Source organism: Rosa chinensis, chromosome 2 (assembly GCF_002994745.2).
Source record: "Rosa chinensis cultivar Old Blush chromosome 2, RchiOBHm-V2, whole genome shotgun sequence".
NCBI lineage: Eukaryota > Viridiplantae > Streptophyta > Magnoliopsida > Rosales > Rosaceae > Rosa > Rosa chinensis.
The window spans coordinates 58,640,136-58,666,373 of NC_037089.1; the positions used below are offsets into that span (position 1 = coordinate 58,640,136).

At 36.7% G+C, this 26,238-nt stretch overlaps 2 protein-coding genes and 1 pseudogene across 6 annotated transcripts; 1 reads left to right on the forward strand and 2 right to left on the reverse strand.

Moving 5' to 3' along the window:
* Positions 1–5,832, forward strand: LOC112189773 (ATP-dependent 6-phosphofructokinase 6). 2 transcript variants are annotated; one of them, XM_024329125.2, is made up of 13 exons: positions 3–432; positions 1,453–1,499; positions 1,582–1,621; positions 1,785–1,847; positions 1,934–2,071; positions 2,366–2,524; positions 2,632–2,685; positions 2,866–2,934; positions 3,039–3,168; positions 4,104–4,369; positions 4,673–4,721; positions 4,827–4,981; positions 5,297–5,832. In XM_024329125.2, the coding sequence occupies exons 1-13, from the start codon at positions 190–192 to the stop codon at positions 5,519–5,521; spliced, it is 1,638 nt and encodes a 545-aa protein (XP_024184893.1). In that variant the 5' UTR covers positions 3–189; the 3' UTR covers positions 5,522–5,832. The 2 variants fall into 2 exon arrangements, with proteins under 2 accessions (XP_040371528.1, XP_024184893.1); XM_040515594.1 differs by lacking the exon at positions 2,632–2,685 and having other exon boundaries at positions 1–432.
* Positions 5,833–14,257: 8,425 nt separating this feature from the next.
* On the reverse strand, positions 14,258–17,527 carry LOC112184630 (annotated as a pseudogene).
* A 1,297-nt stretch (positions 17,528–18,824) lies between these two features.
* On the reverse strand, positions 18,825–25,848 carry LOC112190845 (DNA repair protein RadA). Of its 4 annotated transcripts, XM_024330345.2 has the most exons (15): positions 24,949–25,846; positions 24,795–24,850; positions 24,255–24,313; positions 24,026–24,097; positions 23,484–23,567; positions 22,955–23,062; positions 22,562–22,624; positions 22,124–22,204; positions 21,960–22,025; positions 21,231–21,386; positions 20,377–20,454; positions 20,161–20,199; positions 19,984–20,066; positions 19,705–19,777; positions 18,825–19,109 (listed from the first exon to the last, which is right to left on the reverse strand). In XM_024330345.2, the coding sequence occupies exons 1-15, from the start codon at positions 25,614–25,616 to the stop codon at positions 18,936–18,938; spliced, it is 1,860 nt and encodes a 619-aa protein (XP_024186113.1). In that variant the 5' UTR covers positions 25,617–25,846; the 3' UTR covers positions 18,825–18,935. The 4 variants fall into 4 exon arrangements, 2 of the variants coding, with proteins under 2 accessions (XP_024186113.1, XP_024186114.1); XM_024330346.2 differs by lacking the exon at positions 19,705–19,777 and having other exon boundaries at positions 18,946–19,109; positions 24,949–25,847; XR_005807490.1 differs by lacking the exon at positions 19,705–19,777 and having other exon boundaries at positions 18,999–19,109; positions 20,400–20,454; positions 24,949–25,848.
* Between the last annotated feature and the right edge of the window lie 390 nt (positions 25,849–26,238).

Below are 26,238 nucleotides of genomic sequence, written 5' to 3' on the forward strand. Positions count from 1 at the left end.
TACAAGTTCTAGAGAACTAATTAATGGAAATGGAATAATAGTAAATTCTTATTCCCACCAAGTCAACACCTCGGAGCCGAGTGATCGAAGCATCCGACGGCTACAAATACGCCTTTTGCTGTCGGTCCCAACAATCTAGTAAACCAGTTTGAAGTATACTGTTAAAGAGTGTCGACAATCCGAATAAGAATGGCCACCACTCCACGGTTCCGCTGCTTCGACCCCACCAACTCTTACGCTGCGACGCCCGATCACCCCCGCCGCTTCAGCACCACCTCCAATTCAACTCCCAGGTACTACAACAACAACAACAACAACTCCAAGGGCACTATGGGAATTTCCGCCAACTCCGAGCCCAAGATCATCACCGGCGACGCGGGCTACGTTCTCGAAGACGTCCCTCACTTGTCAGATTACATCCCCGATCTCCCTGTATGTTGTAGCAACTCTCTCTTTCTCTTAAATCTTCCGTTTCGCTATTCTCAGCACGCTACTCGCTCACAATTACTTGCATGTCATCCATCTTTTTTTTTTTTTTTTTGTGGTTCATGTTTTTGCATTTGGTGTTTTTGGTGGATGAAAGGCGGAGTTTTGAGATGATCGAATCGGAGAATATATCTGCGTTTTTATTTTCTGATTGCATGTAATTTAGTTTCTTAACTTTCTTCTCTTTTTTTGTTTTTTTTGCCAAAAAAAAAAACCGGTTTTTTTGTTTTGGACAAAAGTTTTTGTAACTTTCTAGCTCCACTGAAGCAGAGTCCATTTGTTGGTTTTATTTTATTATTATTAAATTTCGCAATCAGTCAGTTTATTTAGTTATTATAACTGTTGATGAGCTTTGCCTAAAGAGAAATCATTGTGATTTACTTATTAATTAATTAATTATTATTATTTTTTTGGTTAAGAAAATGGAATAAATTCTTTAGACGATTGCTTTTAAGTTTACTAGCTTTTAACCCGCGTGTTTACACGGATAATTGAAGAGAGTAAACACGGATAATTGAAGAGAGTAACGTGTGATAGTGTGATAATGTAATTGTTCATGTGTTTACACGGATAATTGAAGAGAGTAACGTGTGATAATGTAATTGTTCATTTAATTTTGTTTGTTTTCATTTTATGCTTACCTAATAATTAAAAATAAAAGAATATTTTACATTTTTAACCTTTAAAAATAAAAAAATATTGATAATGTTATTTTAGGTATTTTAAATTTTGGTGAAGCCTTTGACACTAAAATTAGGCTTCCCTTTATAGTAGTAGAGATTAGGTACAATGATTTTCAGGACCATATTATTTAATAGCATTCTGAGGGGTATATTCAGGGGTGGGCATGACTTGGTTTTGTGCAGAACCAACTATCTTGCTTCGTTTAGTTTATTAACTGCAAGGATTAAAGAAAATGAGATGTCTGATGCATATTTTTTTTAACTTTTTGATGATAACTTGCAGACATATCCCAATCCATTACAGGACAATCCTTCCTATTCAGTTGTTAAGTAAGTTTCACTCTTCCCTTGCTTCACAGCAAATGCATGTGTTTCGACTCCCAATTAATGGTATTGATCTTATGTTCACCAGGCAGTATTTCGTTAATGTCGATGATAGTGTTGCCCAGACGGTGAGTAGTTTGTGTTTGCTCTATTAATTTTCAAAGATTTCTCGTGCAAATTCCTTGTGATGTGAAAAAAAAATATATATTGCATAATTTCAGGAGTTAGGACCTAAATCACCTAATGTTTCTTCCCCACTTTCTAATTCTATGATGTTTTTCTTTTGTATAGATTGTAGTCCAGAAAGATAGTCCAAGAGGCATACATTTTCGACGTGCTGGACCTCGTCAGAAGGTCTGCATTTGCAATTTTGTGCTTTATTTCTTATTTTTATATTTATGTATTCCAGAAGGATGACATGTAAGTGGAATGTTTCTCAGGTCTATTTTGAACCAGATGATGTTCGTGCATGTATTGTGACATGTGGTGGTTTATGTCCAGGCTTAAATACAGTAATTAGAGAAATAGTATGTGGGTTGTACTACATGTATGGTGTCCACCGAATTCTTGGAATAGAGGTCAGTAATGGCATCTTTTATGTGCATTCAAAGACATTCTAATGCACCATTTTGATACTGCAAACTAAGAGACTTTATAATGCTAAGTGCACATGCACAAGAAAATGCTTCATTAATCCTCATTCTCATACTATTTCTCTATGATGAAAAAAAGTAGACGTTCTTACATGAGTCATTTTGGTTTTGATTGTTTCCTACCAGAGAGTTGATGTTGGGCCATTTTATGAATTACAAAGATGATAATTGGTAGAAGAATATCATGAACTCATATAGAGGTTTATTTTCTATGCATAGGGCGGATACAGAGGGTTTTATGCCAGAAATACAATTCCCTTAACACCAAAGGTTGTGAATGACATCCATAAACGTGGTGGCACCATCCTTGGGACATCACGAGGTGGCCATGATACCTCAAAGATTGTGGACAGCATTCAGGACAGAGGAATTAATCAGGTAAGTATCATCTGGATTGTTTATGTTGATAGATTTCTGTGTATGCTGTTGCTTCTCCTTTATGAACTTTGCATGTGGACTATAGCTTGTCTGCTTATGCACCTCAGGTTTACATACTTGGGGGAGACGGTACACAGAAAGGAGCTTCTGTAATATTTGAGGTAATGCAGTTTAATATGGCTAGGTGGCACCACTAGCACTGATGAACGGTGCTAACCAGACGCAAGTAGTTTCAATAATTCAATATTGTTAGAGCAATATTTGGCCAAAATATATGGAAGTCATCAAGTATGTGATATCAGGACAATTTACACTTACGTATGTACCACTGTCCAATGCAGGAATGCAGGAGGCGTGGCCTCAATGTTGCAGTGGCAGGAATTCCAAAAACCATTGATAATGATATTCCGGTACTTATGAGACCAGGCTTAATTAATTTGATATATTTGATTTAAAGCTAGCATTCTCTCCTGGACTCAGTCTTCATTTAATCTATGCTTACTCTTTTATTCAGGTTATAGACAAGTCCTTTGGTTTTGACACTGCTGTTGAGGAGGCTCAACGAGCCATTAATGCAGCTCATGTTGAAGCAGAAAGCATTGAGAATGGTATCGGCGTTGTCAAGTTAATGGGTCGCTACAGTGGTAAAATGTTATTTCTCTATAGAATCTTTCAAGTTATCCAATTTAAGAGTATTTTACAGAACATCAACTGAAAAGGGGATCACAAGGTTATGTTTAGGGGTATGCCTCCTGTTGTTGTCTTATCCCTCCCTTTTGGTTTGATTTTATCCTGAACGAGTTCATTTTGTTGCTAATGCTATATATGCATCTGCCCTCTACATTCCAACTAGACATTGAATGAATATTGAAAGATACATCTAATGTTTCCATCCAAGGATGAGACTAGCTAGTGTCTAGTGTTGGGTAGTATAAGCAGTCGCTATCGTTCTGTGGGCGGTGGCAATTTTTGTATCTAACACACCTGTTATACTCTTTATTTCATCATACTTTCTTATTGTCTTTATTGTTATTCCATAATCCTATGTGATATTTAATTCTGTGGGTGGAAAGGTAACACTTAGTTTGTTGAAAAATCATTGAATGTTACATGAATTTGTGAAGTTTGAATCTTTCTAATTTCAGTCAGATGCAATATTTCCGTTTCTTTTCTATGGAAAGGTAACACTTGGTCCTTCTCAATATATAAAAATTTTCATGCGTCCGTGCAAAATATAATCGTCCTTGGTCATTCTAAGGTGTTAGTAAGATCTGATTAGTCATTTCATAGTCATTTATAACTATGCACAAGAGTGTGGTGTTGAAAAGGTCTACTTTCCTGCAGTTACCTTTTTGGCTTTGGTCTTCTTGGTATTGACAACTAATTCTAAATCTTCCTGCTAATTACATTTAAAAAAAAAAAAAAACAAGCAGACTCTGATAAGCTAATATTTTATAAGCAATGGTTTCAGGGAGGCTTGATTTTGTGAAGCCACCATCCATTCCTATTGTCTGGCAAACAATGGAATTTGTATTCTAGTTATGTAGTCCTTATTATCTGATATTATCTTGTCATACAGGATTTATAGCTATGTATGCTACTCTTGCCAGCCGAGATGTGGATTGTTGCCTGATTCCAGAGTCGCCTTTCTATCTGGAAGGAGCAGGTGGATTGTTTGAGTACATTGAAAAAAGACTTAAAGAGAACGGCCACATGGTTATAGTAATAGCTGAAGGCGCAGGACAAGAGCTTCTAGCTGAAAGCAGGCTTGCTATGAATCATCAGGACGCTTCTGGAAATAAGCTTCTACAAGATTCTGGTCTGTGGTTATCGCAGAAGATTAAGGTTCAGTTACCACTTGCCAGTACATTTTCAATTACCAATTGCTTAGAAGTCCTATTTTCTTAGTGAGCAATTAAGTAGTCCTAATACCACCATGGTGCTTTTAGATTTTGTTTTCATCCAGTGAAGTGGGATTTCAAAATTTCAAGGTCAATGTACCCTATTTTTTGTAGGATGTGAAATTAGAGGTGCTATTTGGTTGTTTTCATCGGTATTTATGTGCTATTACCCATAGGGTTTGAGTGACTTGATCATTGACATGGCAGTTTCTTACTATGTTCACTGGTTTTAATTATGTTTTTGCAGGACCACTTCTCAAAACTGAACAAGATGTCTATAAATCTCAAATATATAGGTTAGTTCTACTGAAGCATTACCTTGGTACTGTTTTATTCTTTGTATGCTTGTCCTACAGCCTTTAAAGACTATATAACCAATGATTGTTCTGCATCCTTGGCAGATCCTACTTACATGATCCGTGCTATTCCAAGCAATGCATCTGATAATGTATACTGCACGCTCCTTGCTCATAGTGTGGTTCATGGTGCAATGGCAGGATACACCGGCTTCACCGTCGGCTCTGTTAATGGAAGGCATGCTTATATTCCTTTCCATGTAAGTTGTAGGTTATTCTTCATTTAATTAGTAGTAATTGTCAGTCAATTAAGGAAGCATACATCTCAAAAGTGTGGGGGGATGGGGGGAATTAGATATTGACAATTGTTTGCTGGGATTAGTCCAGGTGAGGCAGGCCTTTAACATCTGGCTTTTCCATTAACAAGATTAGTTCACTAATGTGACGGGATATATGAGGCAACATCTGCAGAAAATTGACAAGAGCACAGGCTATAGTTTAGTTGGTTGTATGTCTGTGGATTGTTATTCTTGTGTTTGGATTGTTTGCTGACGTGATTATACTTGCATCTGCAGCGGGTGACGGAGAGACAGAACAAGGTTGTGATTACTGACAGAATGTGGGCACGGCTATTATCATCAACTCATCAGCCAAGTTTCTTGGATCCGAAGGAAGTAGCTAAAAATAAGGGGGAAGAAACAGAAACCCACCTGGTCAATGGGGAAAACCATTTGGAGGAAACTGCTTCGGCTACGCCAAAGGAAGTAGGAAACCAACAAGCAACTTATTCTGGAAATTGAAGATCATTGCGTCCCTTGGTGGTAGCCTTTTCATTTTCTCTCTCCTCTCCAGCTGCCTGTTCAATATCATTTCTTCCAAAAGCACCACTGAAGTGGTGTTTCAGGTTTCATTGGGAATAGACCATTTTATCAATATATGAGGTTATGCACTTATGTGTGATACACAAGTATCATGTACATTAGTGAAAAGAGGGAGTAAGTATTAGAGTTTGTTGTAGCAGAAATACATGGCATAATTCTTATTTTCAAGACGGTCGGTAAATATTTGTTTGTATTTTATTTTAATTTATAGATTTTATTTTAGGAGGTCATTATGGCTAAGTTAATAATATAATCTCACTAGCATTTGCTGGAACTTGATCCAACTAGTTTATGCCTCCTGCCAAAAATGCCCCTGATTACATCCATGATTAGTTGATTACCATAGTTATTAGTACTTGGTAAAAAACGGGACGTGTATAGTACGTGAACACGTACGTGTGTATTGTGTGTATTATTTGGACATTTTATTAAATAGTTCATTGAAAAGTTCGGCAAAATATTTTTAATTAATTAAATAATTAAAAAAAAAAAATTTTATATTCATTTTGTTCAATAATGTGTAAAATATGGAAAAAAAAAAAACGTAAGAATCGTGTATAGTATATGTATAATATTTTTGGTTTTAAAAGTACAGGAAATTTAACGAGTCCCTTTTAAAAATATGAAGTACGAAAGTATTTTTGAAAAAAACCGTAAGTATGTGTTTTATTCGCGTATAATATGAAAAATTACTAACTATGCATACCTTGAAAAGGTGCTTTGACATTGTCTTCCAAAGCACCTCGACACCTTTCCATATGGAAGATCAACCTCATCAGCTTGCAAATTGAAGTCCACGAGCAATTCATGGTCCTTGATTTCCTCCTGATGTATGTTACTACTCTCGTACAATATGCAAATAATTTTTGTATCTTTTGAAAGTATTTTTGTACTTCATATTTTTCAAGAGGACTCGATACATTTTTCATATTTTAGACCCAGAAGGGTTATACATGTATTGGACCCCTTTTTCACACATTGAATAAAAATAATATAAATTAATGTTTTAGAATCTAAAAACTAATTAATTACAAATGTTTTGCTGTATTTTTCAACTAACTTTTTCAGTTGTCCAAATAATAATACATCCTGTAATATATACGTTCCGTATTTTACTAATAGAGTTAAAACTCCCGCATAAGTCCCAATCAATAGTTTCTAGTCACTAAAGTTGTTGCAACACTGCTGGCAACAAATTTCCTCTAAGATTCTCTATCATACACCATCAATTTGCTCTCCTTTTGTAATTTTTTTAGGGAAAAGATGACAAACTATATTAATTGAAACTGAAGAGTATATAGAGCAATGCAAAAGCATAGACAATAAACAATGAAGCAAAGCGAGATGCACATAGGCGTTGAAAATTAAAGAGTAACTGGAACATGACTAAATGCCGAAAGGCATCAAACTACATTATATATGTCAATTGAACAGTGTAAATGTAGAAGGAACCGCAACCAGGATCGTAACTGTAATCAAGAAGATATACCCCAATAAAATTTTCAATACCAGAGTGAGGTGAGGCCCCCAAGAGAACAAAGGCGACTAAGGGTGTCAAAAACTTAAACATTTGCAATCAATCTCTCAAGAACAAGAACCGTGAATCCAAGTCTCCAATCCAAATTAGAACTAGAGCCCAGATTAGTCAGCAACAACCTCCTGGGTCCCTTTATAAGTTCTCAAGTGTGACTTTCAATTGTACCGAGACATTTTTAGTTAAAACCCAACACCTAATAACGTGATTAAATTTGAACAATATCAGTACAACAGTGGTCCACTACCTTTTTAACAATAGATTATTTTTATACGTACTGTTTTAGTTACAAAAAGTTGAATATACTGAGATGTCTCAAGCGTTGTAGATTTACTTACATCTGCGACACAAACCATCCATGCTTCCTGATAGGAATGAGGATATGCCTCGCGCTGACATATGGGAAATATGACCGAACAAGTGCATGAAGGACATTTTATCTTTGATTCCCACAACCAACTGTCAAACCAAGAGCTATGAAAACACATGGAATACGGAGCAACATGATGCAATTTTTTGATCTGATGTAATTTTGATTGGGATGGGAACCAAAGTACAGTATGCAAGACAGAGCAAGAATCAAGCACAAAAGCTGCAGTACCAAATACAGTGGTTGCAATAAAGACCCAAATACTAGCCATAATAGAAACTACCATTGTAGTTTTGTCTTTTGAAGTTGATACGTTTGTCTGTTCCCAGCAATGTGAGGCCAAGGCCACAGTGAACACATTCTGTGTGATGCAGCAAAAATTGAGGCAGGCACTGACCAATTGCCACGAGACTATTAAGTACATTTGACTTGCATTGTGCACCACTTCCATAACAAAACAATGGAGACACAAAACTATCTACAATTTATGCACAAAAAGAAGCGTGTGTCCCATATCAGTTTGATCTAAACACGATGTTGATGACCTCTTTCAGATTCTTGCAGCCTATAATTTTGATATCCTCGAAACCTAGAGTTCCTCTTACAGATTTTTCAGCTGACTTTGGTACAATGCACGTCTTGTAACCCAGTTTTGCCACTGTATCTATCCTTTTATCCATTGCAGAAACCTAACATAACAAGGTAATAATAGTCAAAATCTATTCCTGAAAGAATAGGAAACCAGTTTCTATGTTTATCCCGATGTAATACATGAAATATAACTTCATTTGGCTCCTCTAATTTACAAGGACCATTGTTTTATTAAAATGAAGTGTGAATGGTACAAGTTCCTGTTTGGCTCCAAAACCAGCTGGTGTGCAAACAGTCTCTTTTGAGCGAGTGGTTGCGCAGGCGTGCCAGCAACGCGGGGTGCAGTCGTTGGGGTAGTCCCGTGACCTGACTTCTTATTCAAGCGCTGTGGACGAGGAGAGCACCAACCTCGTCACAGGGTTCTTTTCTTGCCTTCCGGAAAAGGACTTCTTTGCCTTACGCGGCTAAGGGCTTTGGTTGTGGTCTCTTTGCGTTCACCGAATCGATACTTAGTGTTGTAGACTAAGCAGAGCAATCACTGGGAAGTTGAGAGAAGCACGGGTTTGCTAAAGCGTGACCTTAGCTTCGCTGGGTTGCGAGGGCGTTACCCTTGCTTCGCTGGAAGTAACAGTGGCGGTTGTGCTCGCAGTCGGCTCCTGGGGAGACTGGGACTGGAAGTACGGTCGCCGGGTTGATCTGGTGAGGCTGACAGTCGGCTCGCGAGGAGACTAGGACTGGCGGGCGGTCACCGGGTTTCAACGAGGTTGAGGGTTTGCTCCTGGGAGGCTTTGTAATCGCTGGGATTGATTGATGAAAGAGCGGTGCTTTTCTGTATCGTCTTTAGCCTCTATATATAGGCTACTGTAGATTCACTTCCCTACTAGGAATGGAATACTATATCTTGGGCCACAGTTATTGGCCTTGAATCAAATCAAAACTCTTGATAGCATTGATATTATTATTATGGGTGATAACTATCCTCTTCTATCGTCGCTAGAATATAGGCAAGGATTAATTGCCTCTGTGAAAATCCTAGATACGATCGCTGGATGCAAGCAGTAGGATATTCACGTATTAATTGCAAATATATCTTTACGCCCCCACGAGTGCTCAATTAAGGACAATATCTTCTTATGAAACACGGGATGAGCAACACCACAACCCAAATCTGTATAGTCTCATTTTTGGGCCGCAGATATCGGCCCACTGGCTCAGACCCACCAAAGGATTTTGGCAAAATTACTTTTGGGCTCAAACAGTTCCATCCACATTGGGCCGTTAAGAGTTAAAAGATCTAAGTTTGGATGGTTGGGCAATTACAAAAACTCCGATGCCCCCTCTGAGAGTGAGACATTGTATTAAGCCAATCCGATCAGTAATTAGTGATCATAAGTGCCAATAATATTCAAATCCAATAATTCCTCTCATAACTCAACTGAAAAATATTATTCACTATTCAGAATGCAGTGGTAAAAGCTATTGTTCGTGGAGGGTATCTTAAATGCAGTTACAGACTTGCTTTCAGAAAATATATAAACAATGCTGACATAAGATTAAAATGCTGAAATAAGACTGAAATAATAATAGGCTCTACCAGGCGAAGTTCACCAGAGTCCAATGAATGCAGTGGTATTTTTTTTTTTTTTTTGGGTACATTGGGGGGCCAGAGGCCCAGCAAGGAAAGCAAAGGAAAGAAGAAAACTAGCTCAAACTGCTAGAAAACAAACGAGGGTATTGGGAATAGGGGACTCCAATAAACTGAAGAAAACAAGGACGCAACTCATGTGGTAAATATATATATATATATATATATATATATATATATATATAAAATATGTATATACCTGTCAACAAACCCTCGAAATAATTTATTCTAGGTGGTGTGCTTTATATTATAGAAACAAAATCGCAGTCTCTTGGTCTGATTTAAACACATAGTAAAACACCGATCTAGGAAAAGAAGCTCATGTAGTAAATGCTAATGCCATATTAGTTAGAGTAAAAATACATGCCTGCTGCAAATTGCTGCGGCTATTGCAAGATCACTGGCAGTTTCTTTCAGCATCACCCTGCTAACAACATTTAAGAAGATGGCCTAATATGATTGAAACAATTTGATTAAAGAAATATGAAGTGAACAGAAAACTAATATACAATAAAAGGAAAACATGATTATCAGCTTCTACTGACATTGTCTGTGAGCTTTGGACCAGCTTGCTTTGCAAGTACCTAAAATATGAGACATTATAATGAAACTGGCCTTTAATCACAATGACTTTAGGTTTGAATGCACAAAGTATGATGCTAATGATTCACATTTTGTTCAACAGCACAGAAGGTCACTCTATATGACATAAAACGTACATATGAATCCACAACATATATATACCAAACTAATATTTACTCACTGCAATAATGATGGAAGCTCTATTAGCTTGAATTCCATTAACAACAGGTACAACTGCTAGACCTGATACACATAATGCCTACATAAAAATTTGAAGAAAAAAGATAAGTCAGATAACAAATGATTTATTTGAAAAGGAAATTACGAGCCATATAAATGAACAGGAAATATGATCCTAGTTACTAGGTGCTAAAGAAATGGGTTAGAAAAGAAATTCCAAAAAATGGTTCCCACCCAAAACTGAATTAGAGTATAGTAAAATGCTAACTCGTCTTACTGCTCCTAAGGATTATTTGGGAACAGTCTCGACTGAGCAGACTAGTTGGCTAAATCTGAAACAATAGTGGCACTAGAAGAATGTTGACATAATATAATCAGAAATGGGGCTTTCTAAGCCTTGCAACTCACTATTAGATTATTGAGGCACTCCAGACATTGCCAATTTACAAAATTGACAAAAGGTTGGATGCTTTGAGTTCAGTACAAATAAAGAAAAGACAATTTATCCCAAGTGTCAGGCTATTAGCCGTATGTGCTCCACATCATCCAATATGATCCATTCATTTCCTCAAGCTGACCACACGAGGCGCATGTTAAGAAATATAAAATGACTTATTGCGGATTCAAGCCTTGCCTCTCCATGGAAATATTAGTGGCAAACCACTTAAAAATAATAGGGTTAATTACATATAAGTGCATTTTTGGATGTTTTTTTAGCCATAAGGCCACCAACTAATTTTTTCCCTCATAAGGCCACTAGATTAAAAAGGGTGTTATATTTAGGATATAAAAACTAACATATTTACATGAATGCCACTAGAGTAAAAAGTCAACAATCATTCTCTCTCTTCTCCCGGTGAGGTCTCCGGTCAACTCCGGTAGGTCTCCGGCCATCTTCCAGTGGGTCTCCGGCCGACCTCCGGCGAACTTCCGGCTGGTCTCCGGCGAACTTCCGACAAACTCCAGCAACCACAAAAGCTACTGTCATTAACACCAAAAGCTACTATGGCTAACAACAAACGCTACTATAGCTAGCAACAAAAGCTACTATGATGAGATTTCCGGAAACCTCCACCAGCAACAAAAGCTACTGTCACAAACAAAAGCTACGATGGTGAGATTTCCAACAAGATCATAAAAGCTACTGTCACCAGCAACAAAAGCTATTGTCACTAACAAAAGCTACGCTCCCCAAAACCAAAAGTTATTATCCCTACCAACAAAAGCTATTGTCAAGATAACAAAAACTACTCCTAAAAAATGAGAAAGCTATTCCCATATACTAACAAAGCTATAGAAATGTAAAGGATACAACAAAAATAAAAATGCTACTACAATCAAGAAAAAAAATCATATTCAATGATACAAAAAGTATCCAAGGTTCAATAATGATATAACTATGTAAAAAGCTAATTCCATATGTGTAAAAAGTCACTAATATAGTTGTGAAAATCAATTACAATAGTTGTATAAAGCTGCTGTCAATGTTGTAATGCTATTGTTATTTTTCAATGGTGACGTCCTAATCCCATAGGCATAATATTGCCACCTTCAGCACAAGACTTCATTTCAACACTTCTTGGTTAGCCGAATAATCTCTTGGCCAATGGAGACTTCAATATCCAAATTCACATGATTTTCGAAATCTATTACTACAAATGCAAAAGGGAAGAATTCTGCAAGAACAAAGATACAATAAAATATTAGTTATGAAATAAAAATACTATAACACACGTATACTACCAGACACGTACAAAGCTACTATAAAACAGTTACAAAGCTACTGGACCAGTAATAAAAAGCTACTGACATAGGTACATAAAACTACTAGAAAAACAGTTACAAAGCTACTGGACCAGTAACAAAAAACTACTAACATAGGTACATAAAACTACTATAACACATGTATAAAGCTACTGAACTAGTAATAAAAACCTACTAACATAGATATTGATTACACAAAACTAGCTCATCATACATGTTGATCGTGTGAAACAAATCCCAAACAAGAAATGCTAGGGTTATGAAATCACAGCAAGAACAAAAATGAATTTCATTCATAATCATGTTTTTCTAATTTAATAAGCTATTAAGAAAAGACCACTTGAAATCAATCAAAATGAAAACAAAGAAATTACTGACATTAGATTGAAAAGATACTAATATAGGGATAGAAAGCTACTATAACTATGTTGAAAGCCCATTATAGCAACTATAGAGAGATACTGACTAAAACTAAAAACCTACTGGTATCAGCTTGAAAGTATACTAACATAGGGATAGAAAACTACTATCACTATGTTGAAAAGCCACTATAACAACTTTAGAGAGCTACTGAATTGAAATCAATCAAAATTAAAACTAAAAACCTACTAACATCAGCTTGAAAATATACTAACATAGGGATAGAAAGCTACTATTGCTAGATATTCCATGTAATCTAATTGGGCCGTAGTGAACATTTTGAGGAATATAGAAAAGATAAAGTTGGAGAAATATACCGTAATGAAGTTTTCAGTGTTTTGGCCAGCTACAGGCATGTAGTTATTTGAAGAAGTCCTATTGCCTTGTTTTGGCCATCTTAGAATCTACATCATCAACATGATGGTAGGCTTCTGCCTTGATCAAAAACATAAACAAATTAGACAATATTTGGTAGGCCAAGATTGCTTGTAATATAAAATGTTTATGCAACAATAAGAAAGTGCCTTTTTATTTCTTTCTGTTTCCTTTTTCTGAATGTGCAAGTTATTTTTCTTGTTTTTAAGACCAGTATATTGCTGCCATAGTCGATTATAAAAACTCTTAGTACCTTTATTTGTCAAATCTGAACTACACTACAGCCATAGACACAAATTTAAAGCATATACCTTTACTGTTTCAGTCCTCCACCATACACAACTGAAAAATGAACCAAATTTTAAAAACCAGAACATCAAAACCTCTCAAATCAAAAACTTCCATTCAAAACTTACTCCGTTCAAAACCTAGTGGATCAATTTGTACAAAATGGACTTTATCGATCTGAAAACAATTTCATACATATCAATAAGCATAAATCCACAAAATGCAGCCACACATGCACAGAATTCCAATATAGATCAAATCAAACCAACAGAAATATCTCAGTCACTTACCAACACAAATCAAATTGGGGAAAACACTTACCGTAGGGAGACCCGCAGGAACGAGAGCTGCGACGGAAACGCCGAGCTTCTCCTGGAGTTGATCGACGAGGCTAGAGATGTCCGCATTCCAAAACGACACGTTTCCTCTTCCTAAAAAGGTTCTCAGTGCACGCCGACGCCGGAACACTAAACGGACTCCGTGAGAGCGGTTATGGAGAGTAGAGACGGCTTGACGTGTAGATCGTCGGACAAGGAGAGTGGCGAATTGGAAACGGAGTAAAGGCGTTGGAAGCGATGAAGCCTTGTCGGAGTCAAAAATGGTTGAGACGGTGAGGGCTGAGTTGTTATTGATTTGGGTTTGAGATTTGGATCGGAGAAAAGAGAGAGATTGATCTAATTTGAATTGATGGTGAGGGCAAAATGGGTATAACATAAAAATAATTTGATAGTTTTAAGCCTTAAAGTGGCCTTATGTGTACAAAAAATATGAAGTGGCCTTATGACTAATTAAAGTTTTAAAATAACACTTGTGTGTAATTTTCTAAAAATAATAAGGCCGGGGTACTATACAGTTCAAAAAAGTATCCAAGGAACAGAAAACATTTTTTTTTTTAAACCATACAAAATAAAAAGCTAACGCACCACAACGAAAAAAAGAAAAGTAATAACTCAAGATTGGCGAAAAAAAGATAAAAGGAAAATAAATGAATGGATAAAGAAAGCTACAGCTGCACTACCATTATACCTCATCAGTGGATCCAAAACGATTTTTCACAGTCGAAGTAAACGATAGGATGAGTGCTTCTTCCTCTGAGTAGTGATATATCAGTGATTTAAAGATTTTACAATGTATAAGTGACTCAAAATGTTACCAACAGTCAAGTAAAGTCAATGTAACAAGGTACCAACTTCTATGTAGAGCACAACATCAACAATATGCTCCAAAAGACGAGGTCCAGCAATCTCTCCAGATTTGGTTTCATGCCCAATCTGAGATGTACAAACGGAAAAGAGCAAGGAAAAAAGACCGTGAATTAGTTACTACCCAGTGACAATATTCCTTAAACTACAATAAATATAGAGAAGGGATTAAGGAATCCATAATCTTTTACAGACACTCATAGAACTTAGAATATGGAAGTCCCTGGAATTTTCATCTACCTTTTTTTCCTTAAAACGGTAAAATAATCAGTTTTTGTTGACCTAATCTGATTATGAAATCTGCCTTTACCTAGCATATGAAAGAATGAAAAAGTGCTTGTTTTCCTTTTTGGGGAAGAAGAAGCATCCGTGATATAATGAAAGCAAATACATGAATAATCAGACTTCCAATAGTGTTAGCTCACCAAGAAAACCGGGATGTTAGTCCTCTTCGCAAAACGCAGCAAGGCTGATGTGCATTCCTTCACCTGCCACAGAATAGAATTGCCAGAGCTCAGTACTTTCAGTCCTGAAGCCATTGTATGGTATTATAATGTGAGGTTAGCTAACTATAGTGTTTTTTCTCAACCTAGTTGGTTTAGAGTTTGAAAATTAGACGACTACATAAAGGTGTCTCACAGTCAAGAACCTAGTGGTCAAAAGTGTGGGTGTTCAGATGCAATGCAAACATTGTCAAAAGGAAACAAGTTTTCAAGTATAAATTGATTGAAACAAGTTTCAAAGTACACAATTTTGATTCTCCCAAAAAGTGTTATAGCCAAAACAGCCAATCAAGGTCAGACATCTAGAATTTGATCATATGCTTGGTATGTTACAAGTAAAAACTCCAACCTGAACAATGCCTCCAGGACTTCCAGTCACTCCTTTTAAATGAACTGTTTGAATGGAATCAGCAATTAGGGCCTGAGGAGCCAGAGACCAACTTTCCTCTAATATATCCTGAGGAAAAGCAAGACAATCAGTCTCTCAGCTTTATTCAAAATATTCCAGAATAGGACAAATAACATGCGTTCCTGCTCAGTGATGATATGATAGGCATTGAATGTGGATGTGCGCTTAGGTTTGAAATACATATTACTGTAATAAAGTCATGAAAACTGGAAGGTGTAGCACCACTCCACTAGTCTTTTGCCATTGCACAGAAATGTGGAATTTGGATCTAGTGTGCATGAAACTGATTAAAATCTAATCGTTAGAAATAAACACTTTCAGAATAGCCCAAGGAATTCAGGATAGTGTGTCAAATAAAATTGAGTGATGACCTGTCAGTATTTACCTCAAATTAAGAGTATTGTGAAAGGCTAAGTCAGCATGAATCGAGAACTATACACCTCAATATCAGTACTTGAGTACAAGAAAAGATCCTCTGTTTTAATCCCCATACGGTCAGCTTTGCTCCCAATTTGCTCAATACTCTGCTAGCAGACAGCAATGTGAATTAAACTACAAATCATATCCTCTTTTTTTTCTTTCTTTCTTTCTTTCTTTGTATGTTTTTCTAAAGACATAGCATGGCAGGGTGAAACCAGAGATGTTTCTGGCTTGTTGACCTTGTTGACCACCAAATTCATATTACTTCAGCTCCACAACCAAAGTCTTTCAGGCTTTCAGCCACATTTTCAATCTAAATGGATTTACCAATTAATTTTTTTATTGAAATAAAATTATTATTCAGTTACTTTATCTCAGATAAGCGTTAAACAGTAAATAACATAATAACATTAAAAATATGTAAAAGAATCTGCTAAACACAATCTATGATCGAGCTGATCAGCAAACATAAAAAACGCTATTGCACACAAGAATTAGATAGCTGGAGAGCCACTACACTGCATTAGTGAACCTTTAGAACAGAATGACTATATAAAAATACCTGGCTTAGGAAAACGCTAACCTCTTCACCAGAGACATTTAAAACACGGGATGCTTTACCCAGCTCATGTCTTTCAGCTATAAGTGCAGCAATCTGGCAGTTTAATAGTATAATTTGACGTGGGAAAAAAGAAACAAAAGAGTAATGGTCAATATGGGGACTAAGATTTTGAAAATCAAAGATATAACAGACATATAATTAGGTTCTGAAAAAGCTGCAAAGGAAAAGCTCCATATGCTCAAATTGCAGTAACTGGAATACAAGTGTTCTCTTGCCAGCACCATGATCACCGCCAACTAAAACCAATGAACTTTCAAAAACCAAGAAAAAAAAAAAACTTACAACCACTTAAATCACTAGGAACAAAAGGAACATAAACTATATACCAAAAGCTTTTAAAAGAAGCAACTAAATACATAAGCCAAAATACAGGACACGAAGACTGAATGATTCATATACTCCATAAGCCAAGGCTAAAATGTTCATCATAGTCAAGAAGAACTGTAAGACAAAAGTTTAACTTGCAACAGTATTGGTGAACAAAAAGAGACATAATTTGATCACACCTGGTATAATGCCACCACCAAGCACCGTCGCAACTTCACTTCCAAAGGTTCCAATGTTCCATGCCTAATATCAACCACAAAAACATTTACAGAATTATCAAAATCATTTTCCCAACTCAAATAGGAACCAAACATTCTTTCAAAAACTAACAGAGCCTAATATTAAACTGTGACACAAAACTTACAATGGAATCCGCCAATCTTTCCAACTAATCCCCCAGTTCACATCATTCAACCGCACAGGCTTAACCTTCCCACTTGGCAACCAAGACCTCACCTTCTCCGAGACCCGAATCCCACTAACCGACCCGGTTCCTGATCTCACCTTCCCGGCCAACGCTCCTGTCAGCCGTACCCTTCTCGATCTCACTGACCACATTGACCAAACTCGACGGACCCATTTTGTTTTCGCCGGAGTTGGGTTCTTCGGGGTGGCGGAGATGGCCTGTGGAGGGGAAATGGCGGGAGAAGGTGGGGTTTTGGAGGGATTGGAAGGATATGAGAGATGGGTTTGAGAAGGCGTTTCAGGGTGCAAATCGCTCCGAGGCCTTTCATGTCTGGTACTTGCATGAACAGAGCTCAAAGACTGAGACTTTATAAGAACCCGCTCTTATAGTACCCGCCAAGCACACCCAATGGATATGAATGATTACGTGGGCAGTTATTTCACATCATGCATGCAGAGAAAATTGCTCCATTTTTTTTTTTTTTGGTTAAATTTCTTTTCTTTTTCTTTTACTTTGTGAATTAGCCTTTTTGTCCTACTCAAATATTTTAATTCAAATATTTTTTAAATACTTGAGGGATATTTTGGTAAAATTATCCATACCCTTATTCTTTAATAATATTATAGATAATTTTATATTTTTTAACTTAACTAAGGACTCCACTTTGAACCAAATTACAAATCATCATCTATATAAACTTTCATTTGATAAAATTTTTGAAATAGATGAAAATAAATAAATTAAATTTTTTTGTACAATCTAAAATCATCTCATTAGAACAAGTAAATTTAATTGCTACATATAAAAATTGATAAAGTTAAATACCTAATCTTAAGTTGTATTGCAAGTAGTCTAGTGGATCTTGCCTAGTTAGGTGTGCTCCCCAACCTAGGTTCGAACCCCGAAGCTGTCAAAGTGGTCAGGCACTGTGCTGCAATGCATAGTTGGAGCATTTCATATGCGCCGAAGGGATCTATTTTAGGCCTAGGAAGCCTTTAGGTTCCCCTTGACAAAGTAAAAAAAAAAAAGTTGTACTCTAGCATTACACAACTCTATCCATAGCTAAATTTTCTCAATGGAACACTCTCCACTTTAGAGAGAGAAGCAGGCAGGCCGCTAGGGTTTTCTGAAGGTGGTGCTGGAATCTTGGCCGGAGATGGTGGATTTTACCTTCTCTCTGGCAACAGTGGGGCTGATGGCAGAAGGGCTCCCTTCTTTCGTTGGCTTCGAATAGTATTTTTGGTCTTCTTACTCGCAGGCGGCTCCCCGTAAGTGCAATGAAGAGACATATTTACCCTTGAAAATATGCTAGAGTAACAGAATTTTTAATGACATGTACCTAAATTGCGTCAGGTTTTCAATTCCAGGAACCATTGTGAGGTTTTCAAAAGTAGAAAAACCTTAATTCGGAGTGGCCAATAGTCGCCCAATACCTATGTATTGTTCTTCAAAATTTTCCTAATAGAAACTACCAATGTAGTTTTGTTTTGAAGTTGTTACATTAGTTTGTTCACAGCAATGTGTAAACACATTTCTGTGTGATGTAGCCAAAATTGAGGCAGGTACTCACCAATTGCCATGATCGACTCTAATAAGTACATTCGATTTGCATTTTTACACCATTTCCGATAACAAAACAATGGAGACACAAAACTACCTACAATTTATGCACAAAGTCGAATCATGTCCTCCATATCAGTTTGATCTGAACACATTGTTGATGACCTCTTTCAGATTCTTGCAGCCTATGATTTTCATATCCTCGAAACCTGGAGTTCCTCTTAGAGATTTTTCGGTTGACTTTGGCACAATGCACGTCTTGTAACCCAGTTTTGCCACTGTATTTATCCTTTTATCCATTGCAGAAACCTAATATAACATGGTAATAATAGTCAAAATCTATTCCTGATAGAATAGGAAAAAGGTTTCTATGTTTATCCCTGTCTAAGAAACACTAAAAATTGTCAGTTTATAAGTGTATTCAAATGCAACACAGATAAGGGACATTTATAAGTGACATTCAATGTTGTTCAGACGTGTAATACATGAAATATAACTTCATTTGGCTCCGCTAATTTATAAGGACCATTGTTTTATTAAAATAAAGTGAGAATGATACAGTTCCATCCACATTGAGCCAAAGTTAAAAGATCTAATTTTAAATGATTGGGCAGGTTATAAAACTCTGATCCACCTCTGAGAGTGAGACATTGTACTAAGCTGTTCCTTTCAGTAATCAGTGATCATAAGTGCCATTAATATTCAAATCCAATAATTTAAATATTGGATCCAGCCTCTCATAACTAAGCTGAAAAATATTTTTCACCATTCAGAATCCATTGGTAAATGCTATTGTTCATGGAGGGTAATATTAAATGCAGTTACAGACTTGCTTTCAGAAAATATATGAACAATGCTGAAATAAGATTAAAATGCTGAAACAAGACTGATATAATAAGCTTACCGGGCGAAGTTCACCACATAGTCCAATTTCACCAATGAACGCAGTGCTATTGGGAATAGGGAACTCCAAGAAACTGAAGAAAACAAGGACAAGCAATTCGTGCATTTAAAATATATGTATTTGTAAACAAATACTTTAAATAATTTGTTCTAGGTGGTGTTTAACAAAATTGGAGTCCCCTTGTCTGGTTCTGATTTGAACACATGATAAAACACTGATCCGAAAAAAGAACTTAATTTAGTAAATAATGCCATATTTAGTTAGAGTAATAATACATGCCTGCTGCAAATTGCTGCGGCTATTGCAAGATCACCAGCAGTTTCTTTCAGCATCACCCCACTAACAACATTTAAGTAGATGGCCTAATATGATAGAAACATTTTGGTTAAAGAAAAACAAATTGAACAGAAAACTAATCTACAATAAAAGGCAAACATGATTTAAGCTTCAACTTACATTCTCTTGGAGCTTTAGACCAGCTTGCTTTGCAAGTACCTAAAATATGAGACATTAAAGTGAAACTCGCCCTTAATCAAATGGCTCTAAGTTTAAATGCATGAAGTATGATGGAAATGATTCACATGTTGTTCAACAGAGCAACACATTAGGTCACTCTGTATGTGACATAAAACATATAAATCCACAACACATACAAATCTAATATTTACTCACTGAAATAATCATGGAAGCTCTACCAGCTTGAATTCCATTAACTTGCTGTAATACTGCTTGACCCGATACACATAATGCCTACATAAAAATTGGACCAAAAAAAAAATGTCAGAAAAACAAATGATTTATTTGAAAAGGCAATTATGAGCCATAAAAATGAGGAGGAAATATGGTCCTAGTTGCTAGGTGCTCAATAAAAGAAAGCCCAAGAAATGGTTCATACCCAATACTGAATTAGAGTATAGTAAAATACTAACCTATCTCACTGCTCCTAAGAATTATTTGGGTACAGTCTCGACTGAGCAGACCAGTTGGCTAAATTTGAAACAATAGTGGCACTAGATAAATGTTGACAGTATAAAATCAGAAATGGGGCACTAAGCCTTGCATCTCACTATAGGTATATTGAGGCACTCCAGGCATTGCCAATTGACAATAGGTTGGATGCTTTAAGTTTAGTACAAATAATGAAAAGACAATTTATCCAAGTGTCAGGCTACTGGCCGTATGTGCTCCAGATCACCCAATATATTTCCTCAAGCCGACCACACATGAGGCGCATGTTAAGAAATATAAAATGAGTTATTGTGGATTGAAGCCTTACATCTCCGGTATATAAATTATTGTGCCTTTCCATCAATTGCCAGTTGGTTTTCAGTTAGAAGCTCTAACTTAACAAGAATAAGAGATGTAATACTACCCCATCCGTTTCTTCAGGAACAAAATCATATGTAACTCAAGGAAACAACTCTAGCACAAAAATTTAACTTATCTAATCCAGTGGACAACGTGCTGAATTAAAATGTGTAAATTAACCCAAACAGAAATACGTGTAAAGGCAGTGGAGAAGAGACCTGAATCTCAATGAGGAAACTTCGAGATCCATCCATTGTCACAGCAACTGCTATACCAGCCAAATACTCTGAATCTGAGAACTGTTCCCCTAGAAACATCCCACCGGGATTTGAAACAGCTTGTAATCCTGATTGTGACATTTCAAATACTCCAAGCTGAGACAAAGGGACCAAAAACAGTCCTATCAGTTACAGACTAAGAGGTGATTACTCTGGAGAAGTTATCCAACTGAAATTTGACTTCAAAAGATGACAAGACAATACACGTCAACTTTATCCCCATTTAAAGTTGTCTGGGATGCATAACTAATACAAAACTGCTACTACCAAGGTAGAACGACCTGAACAGCAATAGTTTGTTTGCTTAAATAGTTAAGAATTGCATCGACTCCTCACCCCATAACCTATATATTTGATGGTTTGACCTGAGCAGGAAACATGATACAGTAACAAAAATACAAAATCATACTACTAGTCTATTGCGCAACTGACGATATCTGGAGTGAAATTTCACCATTTCAAATAAATTGAAAAAAAATAAGAAAGGGGTACTAGACTGTTCAAAAAAGCATCCAAGAAACAGAAATTTTTTTTTTTTGAAATCCTATAAAAGAAAAGGTTAGTAACACCAGAACAAACAAATAGTAATAACTCAACGATTGGCAAAAAAGAGATACACAGGAAATAAATTAACGGATAAAGAAAGCTACAGCTGCGCTACCATTATACCTCATCAGTGGATCCAAAACGATTCTTCACAGATCGAAGTAAACGACAGGATGAGTGCTTCTCCCCCTGAGTAGTGATATATCAGTGATCTAAAGATTCACAATGGATAAGTGACTCAAAATGCTACCAACAGTCGAGTAAAGTCAATGTAACGAGGTACCAACTTCCATGTATAGCACAGAATCAACAATATGTTCCAAAACACGAGGTCCAGCAATCTCTCCAGATTTGTTTACATGCCCAATCTGAGATATACAAACGGAAAAGAGCAAGGACAAAAGACCGTGAATTAGTTACTACGCAGTGACAATATTTCAAAAACTGCAATAAATATTGAGAATGGATTAAAAAGGAATCTGTAATCTTTTACAGACACTCGGAACTTAGAAGATGGAAGTCCCTGGTATTTTCATCTACCTTTTTTCCTTAAAACGGTAAAAGAATCAGTTTTTGTTGACCCAATCTGATGTATGAAATCTGCCTTTGCGTAGAATATGAAAGAATGAAAAGGTGCATATTTTTATTTTTGAGGACAAAGAAGCATTCGTGTTATAATGAAAGCAAATACGTGAATAATCAGAGTTTGGATAGTGCTAGCTCACCAAAAAAACAGGGATGTTAGTCCTCTTCGCAAAATGCAGCAATTGTGACGTGCATTCCTTCACCTGCCACAGAATAGAATTGCCAGAGCTCAGCACTTTCAGTCCTGAAGCCGTCTTATGTTATTATAAAGTGAGCTTAGTGTTTTTGATAATCTCAACCTAGTTGGTTTAGAGTTTGAAAATTAAACAACTACATAAAGGTGTCTCACAGTCAAGAACCTAATAGTCAAAAGTGAGGGTGTTCAGATGCAATGCAAACACTGTCAAAAGAAAACAAGTTTTCAAGTAATGAATTTGACTATCCCGAAAGGTGTCATAGCCAAAGCAGCCAATGAGGGTCAGACATCTAGAATTTCATCATATGCTTGGTATGTTACAATTAAAAACTCCAACCTGAACAATGCCTCCAGGACTTCCAGCCATTCCTTTTAAATAAACTGTTTGAATGGAATCAACAATTAGAGCCTGAGGAGCTATAGACTGACTTTTCTCAAATATATCCTGAGGAAAAGCAAGAAAATCAATAGTTCAGCTTTATTCAAAATATTCCAGATTAGGACAAGTAACATGCGTTGCTGCTCAGTGATGATACGATAGGCATGGAATGTGTATGTGCGCTTATGTTTGAAATACATATAATAGAATTACTGTAATAAAGTCATGAAAACTGGTAGGTGCAGCACCACTCCACTAGTCTTTTGCCATTGCACAGAAATGCGGAATTTGGAACAAGTGTGCATGAGACTGATTAAGATATAATCAGTAGAAATAAACAAAACTTTCAGAATAGCCCAAGGAATTCCGGATGGTGTGTCAAATAAAATTGAGTCAAGACAACCTGTCAATATTTACCTCAAATTGAATAAGAGTATTGTAACAGGCCAAGATAAAATTCACTCAGCATGAATTGATAACTACGCACCTCAATATCAGTACTTGAGTACAAGAAAAGATCCTCTGTTTCAATCCCCATACGGTCAGCTCGGCTCCCAATTTGCTCAATACTCTGCTAGTGGACAGCAATGTGAATTAAACTACAAATCTTATCGTTCTTTTTTTTTATTATTATTATTTATGTTTTTCTAAAGACATATCATAGCATGGTGAAACCAGAGATGTTTTAGGCTTGTTGACCACCATATTCATATTACTTCAGCTCCACAACCAAAGTCTTTCATGCTTTCAGCCACATTTTCAATCTAAATGGATTTACCAATTAATTTTTTTTATTGAAATAAAATTATTATTCAGTTACCTATTTCAGATAAGCATTAAACAGTGAATAATATAATAACATTAAAAAAATGTAAAAGAATTCTCTAAACACAATCTATGATCCAGCTGATCAGCAACCATAGAAAACGTTATTGCATACAAGAAATAGATAGCTGGAGAGACACTGCATCAGTGAACCTTTAGAACAGAATGACTATATAAAAATACCAGGCTTAGGAAAGCGCTAACCTCTTCACCGGAGACATATAAAACACGGGATGCTTTACCAAGCTCATGTCCTTCAGCTATAAGTGCCGCAATCTGGCAATTCAATAGTATAATACATTGATAAAGAGAAAAGAAAAGAGTAATAGTCAATATGGGGACTAACATTTTGAAAATCAAAGATATAACAGACATATAATTAGGTTCTGAATAAGCTGCAAAGGTAAAGCTACATATGCTCAAATTGCAGCACCTGCAATACAAGAGTACTCTTGCCAACACCAGGATCACCACCAATTAAAACCAATGAACCTTCAAAAGCCAGAAAAAGCGCACATTTAGAAGTTGAACTATCCCCTTAGATCACTGGGAACAAAAAGAAGATAAACTATATACCAAAAGCTCTTATAAGAAGCAACCAAATACATAAGCCAAATTACAGGACATGAAGACTCAATGATTCATATACTACTCCAGCTTAATAGCTGGAGCAGAGGAATGGTGCATTAATAGTAATTTTATACACAACAAATCACCATTTATCAGTTTTGATAACCAAATCATTAAAAAGTATAAGTTTAACTATTCTCTGTTTTACCTTTCAGCGGAAAACATGTATGCATTCAAACATTAAAGATTAGGTATGTGTGAAGTCAACATGCACAGAGTATAAGCTTAAACTTACTCAAGTGCCAAGGCTAAAATATTCCTCATAGTCAAGAAGAATTGTGGGACAAAAAAAATTAACTTTCAACAGTTACTAGTAAACAAAAGAGACATAATTTGATCACACCTGGTACAATGCCACCACCAAGCACCGTCGCAACTTCTTTTCCAAAGGTTCCATGCCTAATATCAACCACAAAATCATTTTCCCAACTCAAATAGGAACCAAACATTCTTTCAAAAACTAACAGAGTCTAATATTAAACTGATACAAAACTTACAATGGAATCCGCCGATCTTTCCAACTAATCCCCCTGTTCACATCACTCAACGGCACAGGCTGATCCTCCCCTCTCGGCAACCAAGACCTCACCTTCTCCGAAACCCCAATCCCACTTGCCTTACCGCCGTCATTTCTCTCCGAAAATTGCTTCAATGTGTTGTACTGGCCGCAACTCCGGCACCGGCCCATCCACTGCCCATGTGCCTCCCCACAATCCGAGCAAACCCAACTAGTCTTCACCTTCCCTTTGCCACTTTTCGACGCACCACTAACCGACCCAGTTCCTGATTTCACCTTCCCAACGCTCCTATCAGCCTTACCCTTCTCAATCTCACTGACCGCACTGACCAAACTCGACGGACCCATTTCGTTTTCGCTGCCTGATTCTCCCCCACCACTTGTTATTGAGGCTTTCGGCGTCGCCGGGGAGCGAGCGAAGACGGACCACACGGGACGGGGCTCTTCGTCGCCGGGGGTGGAGTTGGGTTCTCCGGGGCGGCGGAGATGGCCGGTGGAGTGGAAATGGCGGGAAAAGGTGGGGTTTTGGAGGGATTGGAAGGAAATGAGAGATGGGTTTGGGAGGGATTTGTGGGTGGTGGTGGTGGGTTTGAGAAGGCGATGCTGGGTGTAAATCGCTCTGAGAGCTCTCATGTCTGATACTTGCATCAACAGAGCTCAAAGTTGAAGGGGGGACAATTTTTTTGTAGGGTTTTTGAGGGTTTTAGGGGAATTTGGAATTTTGGTTAAAATATGTATAAGAACCCGCGCTAAGTTCAAAGGACGGGACTTGTTTGCAGTCACAGGGGTCACCAGAAAACCTGGGTTTCAATTCCTTTCGCTTTCTTTTGGATTCTTTCTTATTAATATTTTAGGGGTTATTGTATTTGAATTTGTGCAAACTTTTTTTAATTGACAAATTTTCTGAAAAGTCTACCGACTCTTTAAAAAGTTGATAGACTGTTATTGATTTCTTAAAATCATTGATTTTAACAACAGACTTTTATTGATTCATGAAAATCTATATACTTTATTATGAATGACTTCTACAGATTTCATAGCATGTACAAAATATAAAAACCAAAAACAAAACCAATGCAGCTCAAATACAAAATAAGATAATAACTGGTTGTCTTTTCAATGCTCAAGTATCTTCTAATAGAAATTGATTCAAATGAATGATTATTACTTTGTCTAGCTAGTTTGTTCTCATTTCTAATCTCCCAACAATATAAATATACAATATAGATCACTTGATGTTTATGGTTAATTATTCTCATCAATTGTTTTC

Bases quoted from the DNA above. Each gene is read 5' to 3' on its own strand.
- LOC112189773 (XM_024329125.2), top strand. From the start codon at position 190: ATGGCCACCACTCCACGGTTCCGCTGCTTCGACCCCACCAACTCTTAC. The intron at 433-1,452 runs GTATGTTGTAGC...GATAACTTGCAG, and splicing joins ATTACATCCCCGATCTCCCT to ACATATCCCAATCCATTACA. The intron at 1,848-1,933 runs GTCTGCATTTGC...AATGTTTCTCAG, and splicing joins GTGCTGGACCTCGTCAGAAG to GTCTATTTTGAACCAGATGA.
- LOC112190845 (XM_024330345.2), bottom strand. From the start codon at position 25,616: ATGCAAGTATCAGACATGAGAGCTCTCAGAGCGATTTACACCCAGCAT. The intron at 21,387-21,959 runs GTATAATGGTAG...CCTTTGTCTCAG, and splicing joins GTTTTGGATCCACTGATGAG to CTTGGAGTATTTGAAATGTC. The intron at 19,110-19,704 runs GTAAGCTTATTA...ATGTTATATTAG, and splicing joins TATGTGGTGAACTTCGCCCG to GTTTCTGCAATGGATAAAAG.